Source organism: Ascaphus truei, chromosome 2, assembly GCF_040206685.1.
Source record: "Ascaphus truei isolate aAscTru1 chromosome 2, aAscTru1.hap1, whole genome shotgun sequence".
NCBI classification, from domain to species: Eukaryota; Metazoa; Chordata; class Amphibia; order Anura; family Ascaphidae; genus Ascaphus; species Ascaphus truei.
The window spans coordinates 237,468,701-237,492,199 of record NC_134484.1 but is presented as its reverse complement, the minus strand read 5'-3'; the positions used below and the strand labels follow the sequence as shown (position 1 = coordinate 237,492,199).

At 42.1% G+C, this 23,499-nt stretch overlaps 1 protein-coding gene across 4 annotated transcripts in view; it reads right to left on the bottom strand.

Annotated features, from left to right (window-relative positions):
• Positions 1 to 225: 225 nt before the first annotated feature.
• ELP2 (elongator acetyltransferase complex subunit 2) overlaps positions 226 to 23,499 on the bottom strand; it is an 83,360-nt gene continuing 60,086 nt past the window's right edge. The window contains exons 15-23 of one of the 4 annotated variants that reach the window (XR_012799155.1): positions 21,876 to 21,971; positions 20,033 to 20,090; positions 19,477 to 19,549; positions 18,933 to 19,121; positions 11,591 to 11,706; positions 10,156 to 10,298; positions 7,878 to 7,990; positions 2,519 to 2,626; positions 963 to 1,101 (exon numbers count right to left, since the gene is read on the bottom strand). Coding sequence is in view for 2 of the 4 variants with exons in the window: in XM_075585985.1 (XP_075442100.1) it covers positions 945 to 1,101; positions 2,519 to 2,626; positions 10,156 to 10,298; positions 11,591 to 11,706; positions 18,929 to 19,121; positions 19,477 to 19,549; positions 20,033 to 20,090; positions 21,876 to 21,971 (944 nt within the window). In the remaining 2 variants the exon portion in view is untranslated. Of the gene's footprint in view, positions 1,102 to 2,518; positions 2,627 to 7,877; positions 7,991 to 10,155; positions 10,299 to 11,590; positions 11,707 to 18,928; positions 19,122 to 19,476; positions 19,550 to 20,032; positions 20,091 to 21,875; positions 21,972 to 23,499 lie in introns of those variants that run through there. The other 3 variants (XM_075585985.1, XR_012799156.1, XM_075585986.1) reach the window with 3 other exon arrangements.

Here is a 23,499-nt window from a genome sequence, read left to right as displayed (position 1 = left end):
CTGTCGGTGGGTGAGACCAAGCAGACAAAGCTGCACAGGCAAGAGGGTACCATATTCTGCATTGATGTAAACACTGGCAGTTGCCCACCCCTCCCCACACATCCATGGTCACAGCTGCAAGAGTAATTTGCGCCTCCCCCAACCCCCCTCTCAATGAATCAGCCAATTTAACTTGATTATGGAGAGACTACTCGTCCACAAATAAATAAAGACCAAATATCTGGAGTGAACGAAGCCACACTTTATTTTATTGAACATAAATAGACAAAGAGGAGAAAAAGTTCTCTGGGGAGGAACGCTTTTAAAAGCAAGTTAAGAAAGCATTTTTTTTTTTTCAAAAGATTTACATTTCTTTAATTTAATTTTGTCAGAAAATGCAGGTCTATTTTTTTTTTTAGGAATGTTTCTTTAGCTCCTTATTAAAATCAACATGTCTAATCATAATAGCTGTCGAAGTATCTGGGAGATAAAGTACATTTACTGTATACAAGGAAAGGAGGAAACATCTTGAAAAGTTATCATTCAGTGGAAAATTAATGTTTTGTTGTGCCTCGTCATGCTTTTGTAATAAACACTCAACTTAAGCACAAGTATCTATATTCAAATATACTAATTAAGACCAATTTGAATGTTACCCCAACATAAAAAAAAATGCATACTTGTTAAAGTATGTTAAAGCTCAATTTCAAAATATGGAATTATTTCTATTAAAGCTGCACAGCTTGCTCAAAACCATTCCCCATTTCTTAATTTTAACAATGAACACGCTGTAATAAGCAGTTCCTTCTCTCTAGAGTAGAGCCAGAAAAATTACATTAATGGGGAACCAACAAAAAACTGTGACCCCAATGGCTACGGACTTCTTTGGGACCAGGTTATACCCAGCACAGATGCTGCTATCTGATCTGCAAAATATGGCCACTAGAAGCTTCCGTGTGCTGTCATCAGAGAGCATTCCTGTTAACATCGAATATCTTTACACCATGATCTGCTCCACAGCTTGCCAGCTGGAGCCACTCTCCACTGTCCGAGTCATTGTGTCCCGCCCTGCCCAGGCAACTTCTCCAACAAAGCTGCTTGACGGCCAGCGTGTGACTAAGGCTGTGAAGATTAAAAAAGCAAGAGAATTAGGAAAGGAAGTAATGTGTGTGGCAACAGAAAATGTCAAACTCAGCTGGGCTGCAAGATTCAAATGCCATCATTCACCTAATTAGAGTACTTTATCTCACTACTGCCAACTGAGAGAAATTGACTTGTCACAACCTGCAGGTATTAAATATGCCAGAATTGCCAAGGTTATTAACAACACTAATGACATTTTATCCCCTCTCTTGTCAATAATTTAAACTGCAAACTCTCCATCAATATTAGCTCTCAACACATTAATGTTAGGTCACACATCTTAATTACTATCTAATGATTTTTGGGGATGCTTCTACGCGGATCGTTTTTGAAAATGTTTTTTTTTGTTTTCATTTATTATGATTATTCGTACACTGTTACCCTGGCCCAAAAAGATACAAAACACTGACATTTACAACTATTATGTAGTTTATAAAACCCAATAGGTCACAGCCCTATTTGCATATGAGAAGGATATACAGTAGCTGCTGAGCATATATAAAATGCACATACTTCAGCTGTCGTTACTAGTCTAATATCAGTTCTTAAATTATTTGTCAAGAACAAAAGTAATTAGTATTAAAAATAAATACCCAGAAAAAAATATATGGGCTAAATGAGTGGCTGAGTGGTAAGGTTACTGACTTTGAAGCAGGTAATTTTGGTTTGAATCTCGGTGTCGGCTCCTTGTGACCTTGGGCAAGTAACTCAACCTCCCTGTGCCTCAGGTAACAAAGTTTGATTGCAAGTTCTACAGGGCTGGGACTAATTGTGTCTGCAAAATTCTATGTACAGTGGTGCATACACTGTCAGCGCTATATACAAATATATATATATTTTTTAAATCATTATTTCCTTCAATATATTTAAAAACAAACGTTTTAGGAGCACTCCGTTAAAAAAAGGAGAATAATAATTAGAAATCAAGTAATATTGAAGAGAATTAAACTCATAAATATATTAGGCACACAAACAGTTTAGAAATAAATTAAGAACAAATAGAGTCATGTTGTCTAGACCGCTAAATTACTGTATGACCTCAGTCTTATACACCAGATTTTCTAAGGGGGTAATGACAGAAAGGACCAATTAAACAGACTAAACTAGAAATATATTGATAATATAAGTTAAAAAGACAACATTCAACTGCTGTTCATATCATGCAAATGCAGCTTCACATAGCTATGGAGAGGGAACAAAATACATTGATAATGTGTCCAATAAAAAACAAAGACTGCTTTCCTGAACACTTAACATTCATTTTTTTTTTAAAAAGTAAACTAGGGAATTTTGGCTCCTGTGTTGGAAAATCTGAAGTGCAAGGATAACAAACTGAAACAAAAAAGTGTTAGTAGAACAGGTCGCTGCTTTAAGAAAAACCGTGTACTGTACAAACCTTTGGTCCGTCTCAAAACATTTTCTCCAGTCAGTTTCTGATCCATTCTGTACACGCCACGTGTACAAATTAATCTTCCCACATTCTAGTCCAACAGCAATAATATAACTAGAGAAGATGAAACAGCAAAGTTACTGTAACTGCAGGATACAAATGCTCCTCATTGACAGAAAAAGATGTAGGAAGATTTATTGTCCCTGTCGTTGTGGACAAATGTGGACAGAAGCAAATGTCACATGCTACATCTGTATGTGGTTTCATCTTATTTTGCTATAGGACCTGCAACCAGATTTGCCAATTAATTGTGCAGTGACAAAGTATACCCCTAAGTGATGTAGGCCGTACTTGAATTGATGGGCTAGGTTACATACAATAAGGGAACGAGTCATTTGAAAAGGGTGAAAAAGTATATATATATATTTTTTTTTTGTTGAAAAGGCAATGCTGTTTAAAGCCTAACTCCAACCACTAAACCTTTGTAGTGGTCCTTTGAGCGGTGCGCCTTTCATATGGAAGTTCAGACTCTGACATAATTTGTTTCCTTTATTATTCATTAAAAAGGTTAGGCCGAAATGGGATCCTTGTAAATGGTGGGAGAACGTGAGAGTTCTGTTTGCAGATTAAAAATGGCCAATCCCACTGACCTCAAAAAAACATTTATTAACCTACCGAAAGCTTTCATGAAGAAATAAAATCTTGTTCATGGCAAACATTTGACTTTTTTGGGGGTGAAAAAAAAAACATTTTCTTTTTAACAGGGAATGTGAAAGGGACAGCACGGTAATCAAATGCATTCCCTACCATTCGTTTGTCCTCCCTTATATCAGGAGATGCCTGGTAAAGGCCCTTACTTTAATCCAGTGACACAGTTATTTCCGACAATAATGAAGGTGTATATCACTCAAATACAATGCATTCACGTCGCTGCGCAGTGGCAGAACTACCATATGTGCAGCCAGTTCAGCTGCACCAGACCCCTGACTGCAGAACAGCTGGGAGGATGGGCCCCTTACCAGTCAGCCGCACGCACACACACTGCCTCGGTGCCTCCACCTCCAGGCTTTGCCTCGGCTCTCTATTGCCAGCCTGTAGCAGGGAGGAGGTGCCGAACAGACTCTCCACCCCTCCCATGCAGGGCAGCCTATGTATGTGACAGGCGGTTGCTCATCCTGGTCCTCAGAGAGCGCTCTGCACCAGACCACTCTCTTATTCTCATCCAGGTAAGGCAACATTTACACTATGTGTCTATCTGCGACTCTGGTGGGTGCGATGGGTTGACAATGTATATATGGGGTGTGGGGGGGGGGGGGGTGGGGGTTAACTTGGTGTGTGTGTATGTGTGTATGTATGTGTATACAGTGTATATATATATATATATATATATATATATATATATAAAACAAAGATATAGTAGCGTCAAGAGATATAGTAATATGTAACTTAATGTTAGTACAAATATAATTACTCTAATAGCAAGTATAAAGTATATACATATAACAACAGATAGGGAAAAAATTAATGGTATACTAATCCACTCCTGTATTGTCCAATCCGATGATTGCGCTTATATGGGTTTTGGGGCAGCTTTCAGATGGAGAACCACATCCAGATAAATGTAAAAACACAAAGGAGAAAGCGCGCAGCCCATAGCGTAAAAAGCATAAAATTTAATACAATAATAGAAGAGAGGGAAATAGGTTCACTCACAAACGAAAATGAAATACAAGCATTGAGTATATCACCACACGATTCAGCACTAAGTCTCCTTCACAGCATGAGATGAAGAATGCTGTCAGCTATCAGTCCAAATGTTCAGACCTTGTGGGGTACAATCAGATACTTCAACTGGAGGTTCTAAGTTAGTAGTTCCTCCAGATCAGGTCGATTGCCGTCCGCAACCAATACTGGGGCTCCTTGCAGCAGGAACAGGATCTCACCACGTGTGTTTCGTCCCCAGGTGATGACGTAATGCCGTCGCTGCTCTCCTGACGCTTTTCGTCAGTGACTGACTTTCTCAAAGGATATTGAACCCATAGACCGCAGCGGATATATATATATATATATATATATATATATACAGGCATACCCCACATTAACGTACGCAATGGGACCAGAGCATGTATGTAAAGCGAAAATGTACTTAAAGTGAAGCACTACCTTTTTCCCACTTATCGATGCATGTACTATACTGCAATCATCATATACGTGCATAACTGATGTAAATAACGCATTTGTAACAGGCTCTATAGTCTCCCCGCTTGCACACAGCTTCGGTACAGGTAGGGAGCCGGCATTGCTGTTCAGGACGTGCTGACAGGCGCATGCGTGAGCTGCCGTTTGCCTATTGAGCGAGATGTACTTACTCGCGAGTGTACTTAAAGTGAGTGTACTTACGGGGGTATGTATGTATGTATGTATGTATGTATGTATGTATGTATATATATATATATATATATATATATACACACATATACAGAAACGGGTTGCCTAGCAACCAGTAGTGAATAAAAAACAACCCTTAAACAATTAGACAACTGCCTAGGTACAATTATAACATAAACACGCATATAAGGCTATTGGAAAAGGAAAAAGAAGAAAACAAGCATAAGTCAATCTAATAATTGGCAATTGTTGCCATGTATATAGCATTTTACCACAGGGCCATATGTATTCATAAATGATAAATAAAAGTTATTTAAACAATCATTCCAATTACTTATTTTATTTCATGTTTAGAATGATCTGGGCTCTGTAATTATGACCTCTATGTATCTAATATGAATCAGTGATATCCTAAAGGTAAATGCAGGGAGGACATTGCCAGAACTGTTAAAGGAAGAGATTTGGGAGGGGGGGAGGGGGAGAGAGAATTAGGATGAGAAAAGGGGGGAAAGGGGGGAGGGGGAGGAAAGGGGAATATAGGCAATTCCTCTATAACCTTGATTGGTTCACAGATGGTACAGTATAATGCTGGTCCCGATATGCAAGACCCTCATATAACATAGTAGGTCCTCATACCTAAATAACAAGAGAGGCATTTTTCAACGGAAAGAGAACACGGGGGCAAGAGCAGGCAATGGTCCAAAGATAAACTGACATTTCACACAATAGTGCTAGTGTCTAGAGACTCATTGAATCCACCAGGTGCCAATGTGGCTAACTGGTAAATCCAATTAGTCTCCCGTTTACATAATAATTTGAAACGATCACCCCCCAATGCGAGGGGTGAAATGTATTCTAAACCAATCATTCTAAGTGATTTGGGATCCTTGTTATGAACCAAGTCATAATGTCTATAGATGCCATGACTGTTAACACCGTTAATGATGTTCCGTCTGTGCTCGAGAAATCGAGCACAGAAAGGACGCATGGTGCGGCCCACATATTGTTTGCCGCAACCACACATCAGCATGTAAATTACATACATGCTCAAACATGTAATGGCACCCAAAACACCATGTATGTTGCCCCTGATCAAGGAGACAAATTGATCAGACACCGTCAGATGACCACAGGTGATACAGCGTGACCTGCCACACCTGCGGTTACCAGGGGTCCTCGACATGACAGACGTAGATGGATGACTATAGAGACAAAAGGATTGGCATGAAACAGCAGCGTCCCAATAATAAGCACCATCAGCTCACCAGGGGGTTGAGGGAATAAAAAAAGTTTATTGGACTACATAAAAAACAAAAAAAAATACAACAGAAAAAATGTAGATGGATGACTATTCTTAATCTTAGTTGGTGCCAGTATATTTTTCATATTCCTGGCTTTCTGAAATATTACTGATGCTTTATTCGGTAAATGTGGCCCCAAATGGGGGTCACATTTTAGAATGTCCCAATGTTTGTTCAATATCCTCCCAATAGCACTGGAGGATTGATTGAAACCTGTTATAAATCTCAAAGTCATCGGCGTATTCGGAATATGACTCTTTGTATACCTAGATGTATTTTCCCTCTTTACTCTAGATTGTACCAGAAGTGTGGATCTATCTAACATGGAAACCTTATCAAAAGATTGTTTGATAAGTTCTGAGTCAAACCCCTTGTCTTTGAATTTCTTCTCAAGTATTTTAGATTGGGTTATGAAGTCACCGTCCTTGGTGCAGTTCCTCTTCATCCGATGAAATTGGCCTAATGGGATGTTATTAAGCCAGCGGGCAGCATGATTGCTGTCCGTATGAACATAGTTGTTTACACTGACCGGCTTGAAGTGTTTTTGTTGAGATGTTTAATTCATCATCCACACCTAGTATCAGATCCAAGAACACCACTGATTTGGCATTAACCTCAAAAGTAAATTTTAATCTTAAATCGTTGTCAAATGAATGTAAAATATTTCTAAAGATATCCTCCTCTCCATCCCAAATTAAAATTATATCATCTATGAAACAGCCATAGTATACGAGACCCGCCCCAAGCGCGGCACACCGCCACACGGCAAACTCCTCCCAATAACCCATGTATAGGTTAGCGTAACTCGGGGCGAATCTCGTACCCATGGCCGTTCCAAGGATCTGTAAATAATAAATTTAATCAAACAAAAAATAGTTATGTGTTAGTATAAATTTAATACTTTCAAGTAAAAATATTTTTTGAATAGAAGGGATGGTAGTATCCTGGTTGAGCCAGAAGCTTACTGCGTCGATACCCCTGGAATGCACAATGGACGTGTATAAAGATGATACATCACATGTTGCCCACAAATATGTGGGCTTCCATTTTATCTCGGAGATGGAGTCGACGACGTGCAGCGTGTCCCTAATATGAGACCTCAATGAGGCCACTAAAGGTTGAAGATAGTAATCAACATATTGGGACAGGCATGCTGTCATCGAGTCCACCCCCGAGATAATGGGCCTTCCAGGGGGATCGACGAGAGATTTGTGAAGCTTCGGCAGATGATAAAACACAGATATACGAGGGTGATCATTGAATAAAATTTTTAATTCTGATCTTGTGAGAATGCCATCTGTGTGTGCTCTACCCAAGAGGTCCCTGAGTTCGATCTGATAACTAGATGTGGGATCAGTGGGCAGAATAGAGTAGGAGGCAGCATCACCCAGGAGTCTAGACGCCTCCCGTAGGTAGGCCTCCTTGTCCTGGATGATGATGCCCCCACCCATGTCGGCCTGTCTAATAACTATCCTCTCATTGTTTTTGAGAGCATCTATTGCAACTCGTTCTGGCTTGGAGAGATTATGTTGAATTCTAGATGGTCCCGAACAAAGATGTTCAAAGTCCTGTAGGACCAACTTGTAAAAAGAATCGACATAACCTCCCTTCGATTGGTAGGGAAAGAAGAGGGACTGCGGCCTGAACGGCGAATGTACAAAAGCCAAATCACTTACCTGAGAAGAACAGGTGAAATTTGTGGGATGTATAGTCAAGTTAAACTCATCCAATGAGTCCACAACTGCCTGCGTCCAGGTACCACTTTCCACCAAAAGGTGGGACAAAACATCTAAACAGAGAATCATTAGTCAGTGGACCACCAATTGTATCAGCAATTTTCTTACCATTTATAATATTGAAATGTCTCTGAAGGGTCAATTTACGAATATAACAATTTAAATCAACAAATAAGTTGAATGCATTTGGGCCTGTACTAGGCGAAAAGGACAATCCCCTTTCCAACAATGCTTGTTCATAAATTGACAATTGAAATGACGATAGATTAAATACCCCCGTAGATTCAGGTATTACTATTCGTCCTCTATTTTCCTTCTTTCTTTGGACAGTCCTGCCTGCTCTGACCCCTCTAGTCCGCGTTTTGCCTGTTGGATAGGTTTGTTTGAGACTTTGCAGTCCCAAAGTGGAAAATGCCTCTCTCCTTTCTTGACCTCCCCTCTGAGGGGAGTCAGATCTAAAAAACCTGATGTCCCTATACTATCCATATTGTCTGATGCAAGTTGACCAGCATTATTAGAACAGATGGTATTGTCATTGTTGGTTAAATTTAACAGTAATGCCTCTACCTCCAGAGGGGTGAATCTGCTGCCCAGGGGACGGTTGGGCTCCCCCACATTGTAGTGAGGCCCAGATGGGACGGAACACACGTGGTGAGATCTTGTTCCTGCTGCAAGGAGCCCCAGTATTGGTTGCGGACGTCAATCGACCTGATCTGGAGGAACTACTAACTTAGAACCTCCAGTTGAAGTATCTGATTGTACCCCACGAGGTCTGAACATTTGGACTGATAGCTGACAGCATTCTTCATCTTTTGCTGTGGAGGAGACTCCGTGCTGATTCGTGGTGGTGATATACTCAATGCTTGTATTTCATTTTCATTTGTGAGTGAGCCTGTTCCCCTCTCTTCTATTATTGTATTAAATTTTACGCTTTTTACGCTATGGGCTGCGTGCTTTCTCCTTTGTGTGTGTGTGTGTGTGTATACACACATATACATGCACATATATATATACACAGTGTATATATATATATATATATATATATATATATATATATATATATATATATAGACACACACACACAATTTTGGGTGAGTATATATGGGATTTGTATACATTATTTCGATACACTTTGTGTGTATGATGCATGTATATATTTGGTGTACATTTGCTTGTATGGCGTGTCTGATGAGCATGCATGCTTTATGGTGCGTATGCAGCTTGATATTTGGGCTGGTTGGTTGTGCTTGCCCCAGAGTTTAAAATTTGCCAGACACCCCCTGGAAATGATGATGGGGAGAGCATGGTGGTGAGAGAGCGTGTGGGTGAGAGTAGGGCAAGGAGGGTGCGTGTGAGGGGAGCAGGGCGAGGAGGGTGTGGGGGAGAGTAGGGCGAGGATGGTGTGTGTGGGGGAGAGTAGGGTGCATTGCAAATTGTGTTTATTTTTTCAAATGTTCTGCATTTCGAAGTAGGTCCAGCTCATAAACTTGCCCTGGGTCCCACAAGTCATTAGTTCCGCCCTTGTCACTGAACTTCCTTCCCTTTGGTCCTGGGAACCTTTAAACAATTAAGGTTCCACGTGTGCTTGTGCAAAGACAAAAGCTAAGGCTAAGGCCCCGGTCTCTCCGCTGTAACGCGCGCCCGCGCTTTTGGCGCCGCGTTCAGCCGATTCCCCGGTCTGCAGCTCACTGCAGGAGCAGAGACCGGGGGGGCGTGGCCACTACGCTGTGGCAGACGCTGCGCGCACGAGAGCCCTCCCCGCAATGGCGCCGGGCCCGCTGCGAGGGGGGGTCGCAGCGCTCGCGCGAGAGCTACTCCTGCTCTCAATAGAATTGAGAGCAGGACTCGCGTCGAGCGATTAGGCACGCCCCCGGCGGCTCAGCCAATGAGGGCGAACCTGCCGGGTACGTCATGGCCGCGCCCCCGTCACTCCTCCGCCACGCCCCCCCCCCCCGGTCTCTGCTCCTGCAGTGAGCTGCAGAGCGGGGAATCGGCTGAACGCGCCGCCAAAAGCGCGGGCGCGGGTTACAGCAGAGAGACCGCGGCCTTAGCCTAAGAAGAAAACAAGGTTAATGAATAGCTGTTTCTCAAGCTGAGTTTCATTCTGTGCCATTATTATAATCTTTTCACTGTGCTTTATTTTCTATGGAATAGAGCTGCATAAAAGACAAAAAATATTTTCAAAGTGTAAACCCAGCATACATATACTGTACAGTACCTTCCATCGTGGGCAAGTACTCGGCTGACACTAACAGCTGTGACAGAGTCTCCTGCATCAAGGACAGTAGAACAAGGCTTGATAGAACCAGGCTTATTCCCTTCACCGGTGCCAGATGAGTCACATTCACCCCAGATAATGACCTGAGACACACATTTACGGAGATGTTAAGTAGTTTTCACATGGCTACCTGCATTTCTAAACTACAATATTCTGGCTTCAGCTCACTGTCGTTATGATCACAGGATTTGCTGTAGTATCACCCCAAAGCAGAGCTGCAAAGATGCCTGGAAGAACACAAGCAATTGCAGCACAGCTCATATGTAACTATGTAACACAGCATCTCCAATAAAGTACAGCTAAAAAGTAGAGCCATGGCAAAGCTGTGTCGCTCATTATCACAGCTATAAATCACTCCCTAGGCCAGGCAAGTAGACTCTTGTAGTGAAGAAGGTTAATAGTCATAATGTTTATATGTTTTTGTGTGTATTTAACAAGTGTGTTAACATATATATTTTTTGGCTAGTATCATGGAAGCTAAAATGGTATACCCTGTATTTAAGAACGGAGCAGAGTGGCAAAAGAGTAACACATGTGTTTTTGGGATAAACTGTAGTTTTCAGAAAGTTCACAAAATTAGACACTATGGAAGCCTAGTCTTGTTCTGCCGGCTGCACAGCTGCAATGATGTGCCGTGTTTTGTGCGCTGTGGTCTCCCTTTATCTTTGTTGATACACACAGCGCGTTGCCTAGCAACACGACGTAATCACGTCAGCAGTGTCACATGATGCTACGATGTGCGATGACGTCAGACCCTGGATCAGGAACTAATCAAGCAGCAGAGGCTGCCCCACACCTCTGGAATGCCCTTCCCCTCAATATCCAACTAACACCCTCTCTATCCACCTTTAAGATCCACCTTAAAAACACACTTAACGAAGCTTATGAGTAGCTCTGTGGCTGATACTTTACACCTCATACAAAAACTGTGGCCCCTGCAGATGCACTTACCAGAACACCCTCCTACTGTCTCTGTACGTTCTTCCTACCAAGCAATTAGATTGTAAGGTCTATGGAGCAGGGACTCCTCTTCCTAAATGTTATTTATGTCTGAAGCATCTATTCCTTGTGTTATTTGTATTTATAGGATTGTCACGTGTATTAAGGCCATGAAGCGCTCTGTACACTCTGTAATATATATATATATATATATATCTATATATATATATAAATAGTTGGGGTATAAAACTGTTGAATGGAAAGCCACAGCCACATGACTTCGTAAAGTACTGTACTGGCATTAAAAAGCTTATCCTCAGGATTTTTGGACTCCGCCTCTACTTATTTAATATTTAAAATCAACCAAGTAGTTCATTTTTAATTGCTAATCTAGCAGCGCATATAGTAAGGTACTTCGGTTTTATTAAAGAGATACCTTTTTGTCCCGACTTCCAGTGACAAAATACTTGCTGTCGGAGGTCCAGTCACAAGACCAAATAATTCGGCTATGCACGGATGTATTCTTGTCAGTGTGCACATGCAAAATGAAATCTGGATCAGGAAAAACGGAAGGGATAGAAAGACAAAACAATTACAACGCGTTTATTTAACAAAACTCAGTTTTAACCTTTGTGCAAAAATCCCACCCACTTACTCTTAGGCTGCGCTAATAGTGCTGCCTATGGGGACGGAGACGCGACCGCTGATGTTATCCGTCGCTATTGCGATTCCTGCCCTCTGGTGCAGGAGACGAGGGAGGGCGATGAGGGGCGTGGCTGTGAGCAGTTTGCCCTCATTGGCTGAACCGCTCACGTCACGCTACCGCCGCTGAAATTTCAAATTCGCTTGACTACAGCGATTTTAGTCGCTGTGTCGCAGCATTGCGGACGCGCCCACTGTGGGCACCAGCGACGGACTACATGTAGTTGCTTTGCCACTGCGCGCCATCACCAGTACTATAAGCGCAGCCTTACAGTGCTTTGCCCCAATTCTACATGGCCACGTTTGCTGCCCTGGAGCATCAAAAGGGTTCGTTGACAATGAACTGGATTGATCATTAGTCATGAATTCTCTCTATCATGGTGCGTTCGGTCCAAATTCTGCACTACCACTTCTTGTGCCAGCAATGTACTAACTGCGCTGCAGCGTCAACATGGCTACTGGACAATTGACTTGATTTATGGTTAGTAGGGTTAAAAGATTAAATTACCATGCAGATTTTCTTTCAGCAAACAAATGCAATGAAGATGCAATGGAGAAAAATGTAAATGCATCATTGAAATGAAATATTGCTCTGCTACAAATGCTTTTTGCTTATTTTTGGACATTATTTATGCAGCCCTGGAGCTCGCTGCATTCATTTTTCAAAAGGCCTGTATTGTCCCTTTTACTTGCAAGTACAAGCTGATGCTTGTCACCTTGCCGGGTTTGTGCCATTTCCTACGTATCCTGTTGCGTATTATTGCCTACTCCAGAGCCTGACAGATATGATATATGAAGGCCATCATACCACATCACATCTGACAATAGGATACAAATGATCGTCGTCAGCACGTGCAGTCATCTAGTGTTTGAACTGTGCAGGGGGTTCAGATTTTTCCTCACTCTTGCAATACATTAATTCTCTTTTAATGAAAATAAATGATGTCCTCTCAACTTCACTGAAGTCTGAGGCTGCTAATAAAATAACTTTCACTGGCTTTCCACCCCCCCCTCTTACAGTATATAAAAGTTTCAGCATAGCTGCATTACCAAGTATGAACTGTAACTGCAGGATTATATTTTTATAGCATATACAAACATCTTCATGCATATAGTGAGTGTCTGCTTGCGCGTGTGTATATTATTATTATTATTATTAACACACACACACACACACACACACACACACACACACACACTTTGAGAAGGGGACAGTGAAGCCATGTGCCCAAAATGAAGCTAAATCCCCGTAATAACGTGGTCAGTTTTAAAGTAGCGTTCGTTTAGTCGTCATTAGCTCATAAGACAACACCCACTGGGGTTCCCCCGAGTAATACTTTGTAGAATAAATTAATTTACATATAATTGCATGCTCAGTACCACTCCCACCTAAAAGAACATTCAGCAATAAAGTGCAGAACAGCACTCAATTAAGCATCCCAACATTGAAAAGCTTCCTCAGCATAGAGAATATAGAGTTATTGACATCAGTGGGGAAACCCCTAAGAACTACAAGTGATCCTACTGCCTAAAACTCAGATCCTAGAGCTTTACTGTAAAAAAAAAAAGGACCATTCTATTACTGTTAGATGCTATTTAGTTACTTGTTGGATATCATCGTGGATATATAAATCATATCAGACCTGGAGATACATTTCTTGTTTCGGCTACTTAAAAGGAGCAATCCATGCAATTTCCTACATGTGCGTTTTTTTAAATAAATCAGTTCTGTAGTATTAGCTCATATGGCATTTTTTTAAAAATTATTATTCTACTCATCATGCCATTAATGTGTTTTAATATACTGAGCATCCTTTGAATTCTAGAGCAGGTTTTAGCACAGGTCCCCAGCAGTGCCAGATCTTTGCAAAACGTTACTGTTTGTGATAATTTGTTGCCAATGTTCCCAGCAGTTTGTAACAATAGATAATGTTACCGTAGTAATACAAGAATACATTGTAGCTGCTGAGTTACACTGACAAAAGGATTGATCGAAACTGAAAGGCGGCCATTTAGTGAACCCTGGGAAGTAGGCTCTTTACTGATCGTTCACGGGAGAACAAATTGATTGGCAGCTTAGGTAATTAATTTTCAACAAAGGTAATCAAAGGCTGAATATTAAAAATATATATATATTTTTTGTTTTAACAAGTGCCACTTGGATTGCCTCTTTAAAAATTACAGTTCACTTTTAGACATGCAAAATATATAGGGGATAAAAAAAAATGCAGCCCAATCACTGCTGTTGAGGCTAATGTAAGAAAGCGCATTTACTGCAGAGATCTGCTGGTTATCTACAGTAGTATGAACAGGAATTAATATAGATACTGCAGTTCTACTAAAATAAGCAGCACAAGATAAACTATCTTGCAGTAACTAGCGGTTATTGTAGCTTGAGATCCAATGATCTTCTGTCTTTATTTATATTTTATTATCTGTCTCACATTTCCCCTCTTCTGCTTCTTGTCGAGATTGTTTCTCGATGTAACTAGCTGCACAGAAAATGAACAATTGATGTGCAGTACAGTTGTGTTCAGATGTCAGAAATGTATGTATGTGGATGATTATGAAATGGCTCTACTTGGCACCAAAGATGAAAGAAAAAAAGGTCAGTGCATAAATCTAAAGTAGGGTGGTGTACCTAAGGAAAAAAACAGATTATGTTTTTACCTAAGGTATGTACCTAAGGAAAAAAACAGATTATGTAAGAAAATTCCATATTATTTCGAGAGCATGGCTCCTAGATATATATCTCACAAAAGGGGAAAAGGGGGGGGGGGGGGGAAGAGGGAGAGAGAGAGAATGGGGAGAAAGAGGGAGTGCGTAAGTGGGAGATTGCATGTGCGTAAGTGGGAGGTGTGTGGAAGTGGGAGAGCGGGGGTGTGTGGAAGTGGGAGAGTGTGGGTATGTAAGTGGGAGAGTGTGGGTGTGTAAGTGGGAGAGTGTGGGTGTGTAAGTGGGAAAATGTGGGTGTGTAAGTGGGAGAGAGTGGGTGTGTAAGTGGAAGACAGTGGGTGTGTAAGTGGGAGAGAGTGGGTGTGTAAGTGGGAGAGAGTGGGTGTGTAAGTGGGAGAGAGTGGGTGTGTAAGTGGGAGAGAGTGGGTGTGTAAGCGGGAGAGAGTGGGTGTGTAAGTGGGAGAGTGGGTGTGTAAGCGGGAGAGTGGGTGTGTAAGTGGGAGAGAGTGGGTGTGTAAGGGGGAGAGTGTGTGTGCAAGTGGGAAATTGTGTGTGCAAGTGGGAAATTGTGTGTGCAAGTGGGAGATTGTGTGTGCAAGTGGGAGATTGTGTGTGCAAGTGGGAGATTGTGTGTGCAAGTGGGAGATTGTGTGTGCAAGTGGGAGATTGTGTGTGCAAGTGGGAGATTGTGTGTGCAAGTGGGAGATTGTGTGTGCAAGTGGGAGATTGTGTGTGCAAGTGGGAGATTGTGTGTTCAAGTGGGAGATTGTGTGTGTGTGCGCGCGCAAGTGGGAGTGTGGGTGTGAGTGTGGGGGGGGAGTGTGTGTGTGTGTGCAAGTGGGTGTGTGTGTGCAAGTGGGAGAGTGGGTGTGTGTGTGCGCGTGGGAGAGTGTGGTGTGTGTGTGCGCGTGGGAGAGTGTGGTGTGTGTGCGCGCGTGGGAGAGTGTGGTGTGTGTGCGTGGGAGAGAGTGTGTGTGCGTGGGAGAGAGTGTGTGTGCGTGGGAGAGAGTGTGTGCGTGGGAGAGTGTTTGTGTGTGGGAGAGTGTGTGTGTGTGTGTAAGTGGGAGAGTGTGGGTATGTAAGTGGGAGCGTGTGGGTGTGTAAGTGGGAGAGGGGGTGTGTAAGTGGGAGAGTGGGTGTGTAAGTGGGAGAGTGGGTGTGTATGTAGGAGAGTGAGTGTGTAAGTGGGAGAGTGTGTGTGTGTGTAAGTGGGAGAGAGTGGGTGTGTAAGTGGGAGAGAGTGGGTGTGTAAGTGGGAAAGTGTGGGTGTGTAAGTGGGAGAGTGGGTGTGTAAGTGGGAGAGTGGGTGTGTAAGTGGGAGAGTGGGTGTGTAAGTGGGAGAGTGGGTGTGTAAGTGGGAGAGTGGGTTTTTTAAACAGTCAATGCTTTATTGCCAACGAACACATACGCACACCCCTAAACCATGCCGGAATTGAACATTGATACAATTTATATAATACACATGCAGGAATCTAACCCAGGACCTTTCATATGCTGGTACCAATTCTCTACCTCTACACCACAGGGTTGGTGTGACAATGGACTGCACTGTGTACTATGTGTACTATGTGGGGTGGGATAGTATGTGTGTGTAAGTGGAAGAGTGTGTGTGTGCGTGTGAGAGAGACTTAACGGCATCTGCAGCTCTCTCCTCTCTGCAGCTCTCCCTGCTTCATCAGGCTGTGTCCACGTGCGTGGCCCTTACGTAGCCTTTCGAGCGCAGAGGAGGGTCGGACACACAGGAATTGTTTTGTTTTTTTAAACATTCAAGGATTTATTGCTAACAGACACTCTATAAATATACTTAACATCTACAGCACAGTGCAGTGTGAACTATATGTTAAGTTTGTTTTTAGTGTGTGTGACATCACACAAACCCTGTGGCTTGCAGGTAGAGAATTGGTACTAGCATATGTAAGGTCCTGGGTTCGATTCCTGTATGATACAAACGCACACACACGCACACCCGTTGCGGACATCGACGTCGCTAGATCAGTGGATCCCTTTTGCTTTTCGGCCATACCAGAGTGCTGGAGCACCTGGGCAGGTACCTCACTATAACACTTTCAGTTACTGTGGGCAGCACTATCTCGCACATTGGGTGGGTTGGCTTTTGTGGACACCAGGGAGGTTGGGTGCTAAGGGGCCCCTTAGTACTTGGGGGAAATCCTATCAGGGTTGGACACTACGGTTGGAGGGCACGGTGGCGCTACGGCTGTGCGAGGCCTATATTGTATGTGGGTTAATGATATATCTAGTTGTACCTGTGTTCAGTAAACTGTTATTAAATACAAGTGTGTGATCTTATTGCATTGGGTCCTGTGAAGGGGTTATCCGGCGCTGTCAGGATCCCTCACAGGTGGAGGCGCTGTCACCAGACAGATCAGGAACACCCTGGGCTCACAGCAACGGAGGTTCAGGCCTCCTGTGAGCCACAGGTAAAGCACCACACAGTCAGTAGCCGCCACTTTTCCCATAGTGTGGGGGAAACAGCGCTACATTTGGAGGTGCTGCTGAGAACTCAGACATGGGGTGCCCAATCTAAGTTCAAAAGCAGTCAGACCAAATTAGAGACCATGTCTCTACCGTTCCACTATAGCTTCCACGAGTGGGCCCTACTATGCCACGCATCGCCCCGCCACGTGGTCGCCATTAGGCTGGGGCCATGGTACTGCAGACCGTGCGGAGGCGTCCGCACGCTGAGCGAACAGACTGCCTTAACGCATTGCGTGAGAAATCAGTTCAACTGAATTATCAGCGCGACAGACAGGTCACGTGAGCAATTCGCCCAAATGGGGCGAACCAGCTCCGTGAAGTCACTAGGAATGCCTCCACGGCCCGTCCAGCATGGCCAGGGAAAGCACTCGCTTTCCCACAGCCTTTGCACGGGGGAAGGCACCATGGCCCCAGCCTATGTCAAGTTCCCGTTTCCCTGCCCAGTTTGCAAACCGCACTGAGACAGATACCAGGGTTCACAAACGCACGTATAGTGGATGCTAAATGGGACACATGTCTAGTGGAGTACGCTCCTGATTTATTGTCTCTGTAATATTCCAGTGGACAATGCCCCACAGTTCCTGCAGCTTCCTGAAGCCCCACCCGGTGGAAGTCCACTTATCTAACCTAGACTGAGCACCAGAACAGAAGCCGCTAGAGCTGCTTCAAGCGTAGAGTGTCAGGCAGCCATCTCTTCTCCAGGGAGCCCTAACCGGAGCGAAGCTGGCAGCCGACGGTCCGAATGCAGTCAACACAGTGCCCGCGTGTCAGCTAACAACTCTAGAAGACCGTTGTTGAAACGTGTCGGAGTGGGAGTTCTTGCAGGGGGACCCCTTTTTCCTCACCACATTCCAGGTACAGTGCATCAGCACTTACTGATTTTTTTGGTGATGTATTATGAAATGGATTCAAGTTTAGACTCTGTTCCCTATCTGGACTGACCTTTTCAATTCAGCTGAGAATTTCATACCATCACACTGCCCGAGTCATCATTTGGATGATTTACTTGTATCCTATGTGTATTACCAGTCTTTAATAACTATGTGCAGTATTTTGAGCATATTGTCACTGCTTTTTCTGTGTGTATGTGTATGTATCTTGTAGCAACTCTCTGTAGTTACATTGCCTTTGCCCCATTCAGGTGTAGAGGTATCATAGTATTTGTATCTGCAGAGTTACTTTATATCATGCCTTGACATTTAACACCACTCTGTATTATGTATTAGGGCAGTTCCATTTTTGTTCCATGATTTAGACTCACCAATTTGTCCCCTTGTGGTTATTTGAGGATTTTGGAAGTGTCCCCCTTCATTTTAGATTTTTCTCCCTTGTTTTTAAGTTCATTAATAAATCGTTATTTCTACTTTTTTGGTGTACCTGTGCGCTCCATTTTTGGTACTTTTTTTTTTTGTTGCATATATGTTTGTGTGTGTGTGTGTGTGTGTGTGTGTGTGTACACATACATATGTACACATACAAATCATTACTCTAGAAACCCTTCTCAGCTACCTAGATATGATTTTTTTTAAAGTTTGTCCGTTTTGTATTGTACAAGCCCCCATAAAAAAAAAAAAAGGTAGTGTAAACCACAGGGCATTAGGGTACCATCGTATTAAAAAAACAGTCCCACCATTTGAAGGCACTTTTTTTTTTTTTTTAAAGTATAAAAAGGGCCTAGGTTACAAAATAATAACATCAAGAATCTATTCAAATTTAGTCAAATAAAGCTTACCCTCAACCCCCCTTGTGATTTTAAACATGACCATATTGACAATATAACCTAGCTTCAATACACCATTCATAATGTGTTCTAGGAGCACATTTCATCTGTTTACGTTTTTTTTTTTCTGGTCAGAGATCCAATTAGCAGAGAGCACGCAAACACACACTTGCTATTCACCTGCCTGTGCTGGGATTCCCTCTTGATTCTTCCACAGGGACCAGTTTCTATCTCTGGAAACTGCTAATAAGAATCTGTCATCGGGAGAAAATACCATCTGAGTAACAGTCAAGTTGTGCAAAGATAAGCTCTGCAGCTGCTTCCAGGTGGTGGTGCTCCACAAGATAATTGCTGCATGTTCTCGTTTGGAAGCCTGAACAGAGAAGGGAAACAATTGGAAGTGGGTCATCTAAAAGCAAACATGCTCCCGCACTCTCCAAAGAGATCTAAACAACAGTGTTCATATGTTTTGTCACAAGCTGCGCACATACATACATACAGTCAATAAGTTATATTACCACAGCCAAGTCTGTTTATCAAAGTTTATCAACTGCAAAATAGTAGCAAATTTGGAGCAAAAAATCACCACCAGATTTAGCCAAGAAAAGCCCAACTGAAAACAATGTTTTGTTTTTTTCCTTTACAGACATCTGGACCTATGTTTTTTGCATTGGGAAATTTGGATATAGACCCCAACACCTTTAGCAATCTTCGGATTTTCTCATTACCTTACACGCTGAAGCAATCACGGTTCCTGCATTATTACAGGCTACAGAGAATATTTCATAGCCATGTCCATACCTACAAAGGGAGAAAAAAAAATGTACCTGAATATTAATATATTCCCACAAAAAGTGCAGGCTGATGAGTTTAATTTGATCTGTAATTAAGGATTGCAGCTTTTGGTTTTAACCGAAAAACACCACAGATTGATCATCTCACACTTCTGATTAAAACCAATTAAAAGCAGAAACAAAGCATAATTTCTTGAGTTCCGCCTCTTGCAGCAGCCCAGCCACAGGTACAAGACGAAGGCAACACAAGGGTAGTATGGAAACAAAAGAGAAAAACAAAATCACTGAAACACCAAATTCAAATGTTTGTAATTCCCCCCCCCAAAAAAAAACAAAAATAATAAACACATTTATAGATTTAAAAAAACAATAACCAGAATACCTATAAATGTATGGACACATACTGTATAACCAACTGAAGCACTACAGTATGTCATTTTTTGTGGGTATCGTACTTTTTTACTCCCAGAGGGGACAGGGGAGAACTTACAGCTTTTGAACCTCTGGCCACAGCGTATTCTGCAGCAAGTGATCTTCTGTAGGAGGTTCTACAAACAAGAACAGATTCTATTATCCACAAGGACAGCAAGAGATCAAATATAAATCACCCCATCCAGATCTTCTAGGGGCATAGCAAATTCAATATGAAAATTCATGGAGGCTGCCATGAACCCTTATGATATAAAATTCCCTTCTAATACATTCTCTCCTATCTTAGTTTTCTGTCACATGTGGGAGATCAAATCCGATCTAGAGGTTACAACACAAGGTATATCCCTTTACCATACATACAGTATTTTAAGCAATATAATTTTTTGTGCAAATTAATGGTGGTATCATTTTAAATCAATGGTAATATGATGTAAGGAGCAGCAGTATCGCTACATATTTTATACTTTTATACCATCATTTATTGTTCACATCCGTACTATTATTGCAAATATATTACACTACAGTATTATTTCCATACAATGTTTGATGGGTACTTTCACCAAATATTTCCATTGGTACAAAATACATCAATAATTAGAAGCATAAATGAAACAATAAATGCTTTTTGGCCATGCACACACTGTTGTGTCTGTGTAAGTGATAGAATGGATGAGTAAAAATAACATAGCACACAAGAAACGTTATACAGCTCCAAAATAAACAGCCTTATAAAAACACGAACATAAAAAAACCCAGATCCTGGCATCTTTAGATTTATACAACTACGTTGGCAACCACTAAACAACAAGAATTCCTCATGAGGAATAGAATTCCCTGAGACAGAATTCCATATACAGTAAATACACCAATTTCCTGTTACAAATGTAGTTCACAATTCTAGTTGTGTAGGTCCTAGGGGACAGTAAATGCAGTGTAGGCTTTGATACCTTTTCAATGGACCAACATAAGTGTTCTTTATAAATGGTACTATGGTGTATGTATGTTTTTTTAAAACCTCACAGGCACCTTCATTTGTGATGAATCTTACAAATGAGATATTCAAATAGTTAAAGCTATTTTACTTTTAAAGTTAACATAAATGAGATTTGAATATTGCCTGGAAACGAATCTAACAACTTCCATGTACTTCTCTGTTATCACTATAGCATTATATAATGTGTGGCAAGCCGACCTTAGAGCAAAGCGGCCACCTTGGGTCCCAAGCTCCCTCCTCTCGTCGGTGCCAGGATCCAACTTCCACCAGACTGGAGCCCCCCCCACCTCCCTTCTCCAGTGAGAAGGATCACGGCGCCAACACGAGGGAGAGGAGGGAGCGCGGGACCCCCGGACCGGCAGAGAGAGGTAGGTGTAGGAGAAGGGGGTGGTGTGTGTTCTTACCTTTTCCGGAGTGGGCTGCCAGCTTGCCTCCTTGGGCCCCACAAAGCCTAAGGCCGTCCCAGGTATGTATATGTATGTATATCTTTATTTACATAGCGCCATCCATGTACATAGCGCTTTGCAATACACGTGACATAATATTATAACACGACGGGAATAAGCGCTTCAGACATAAAACATTAGGAAAGGGAGTCCCTGTCCCAAAGAGCTCACAATCTAAGCGGTAAGAGGGGAGAACTTACAGAGACAGTAGGAGGGTGTTCTGGTGCGTCTGCAAGGGGCCAATGTCAGTGCTTACGAGATGCATAGTATCAGCCAGTGGGCTACCAATACGCTTCTTTAAAAAGGACATTACAAAGCTGTGTGGCAGTGGTAATTATTGGTTGACAAAATAATTTTAATGCATTAGTTTATTGCAAAACATACAGTAGACCAAAACATACTTATTATTCTGAACACAAACACACACACACACACACACACACACACACACACACACTAACCTGTGAGGTTGAGGGGCTGAAAGTAGAGCTGAGAATACTGATCAGAAACGCTGTTGTGTTTCTGCTCTTCTTGAACTGACTGTGTAAAACGTTCTCCTGTTAAAAGAAACTCAGATTAAATATAGCTTTAGGAGTCTTCATACTACTCAAAATCAAGTAGATCAAGGACCTCAGAACCGACCTTCTGAAACCAGGGGTTTAAACCCGTACCTGGTAAGGACAACAAATGACTGTTTCTGTCTTATTCTAGAATGCCTTTCAGGCTTCCTTTCTAAGATTAAAGTGACACTTACATGTAGGCACTCTCCTCAGATCCCCTCGTCTAGTTCACAACTTTATGCTCTTGCTCATCGCTTCAGACTTTGCAGATTACCTCAAGTAAAAAAGATCTATATATGTATACTTATATATACAGTGCCAAACATTCAAGCAGCCTAGCCATTCCTTGTAGAACTTCTTGTATCCCCTCCGCCCCCCCCCAATATCACACCTCATACTTAATTATTTTCACAATAGACTCCCCCATCTGCTCTGCCACGTTCAATGTGTCTTCAAAACATGCTCTGGTACCAGCAATCCCCTCAAAACACCCATTTTATAACATGATACCAGCATCTATCCCTCAATATATTCTATGTACCAACAGTCACATTCTTCTCTTCTTCTGAATATCCTTCAGTCACTTTAAATCGTCATTTATTCACAGCAATGTTTCAGTACCGCACAGCAGATGGCATTACCTTCTATTAGGTTACTAAAGCACATTCCCCAAGCGCAACATTCATCTTCAACTTATCTATTATGTATATTCTTCTGTTCAGGCACAAAAAATACAGACACAGCTAATTTTGCAAGTTCAAGTCTAATAAAATATACGTTTACATTTTACCCAGAGTTTAAGTGACAGTTAAGCCACCAAGATAAATATAAACTAAATAGTATTTTCTTTGAGAAAGCCTCATAATGCACATACTGTATTAAGTTAGTGATTTCAGTACTGTACAGTAGGTCCTACAGTCATAGTTTTTATATATGCTATGCAATAAATAAAACAGAACTTTATTCAGCAGCAGTGTGGCCCGTGAGAACGCAACATAACCCAGTCTAACTCAGAATGTTGCCAGGTGGTTACAGGACACAGATATATATATATATATATTCAAATAGCACAGAAAGAACAGTGAAGCTGTCTGTATGTGAATATAAGTTCAGCAGGGAGAGATGGAGCACTACTGGAAAAATTGCTGGAGAGTGTGTTCCCAATAAAATTAAGGTTTATTGGATCAGAGCATGATAACAAGGATGAGCCCAGGGGCCCCCACCAACGCGTTTCGAGCTTCCGCTCTTTCTCAAGGTGATAACACTCTGATCAAATCTCTTACCTTATGAAGGTTCATTTTCCCGCCTTTCCTCACCCCTAACCCGTCGCTTGGCTGCGTCACGGGCAGCGACGGGTTAGGGGTGAGGAAAGGCGGGAAAATGAACCTTCATAAGGTAAGAGATTTGATCAGAGTGTTATCACCTTGAGAAAGAGCGGAAGCTCGAAACGCGTTGGTGGGGGCCCCTGGGCTCATCCTTGTTATCATGCTCTGATCCAATAAACCTTAATTTTATTGGGAACACA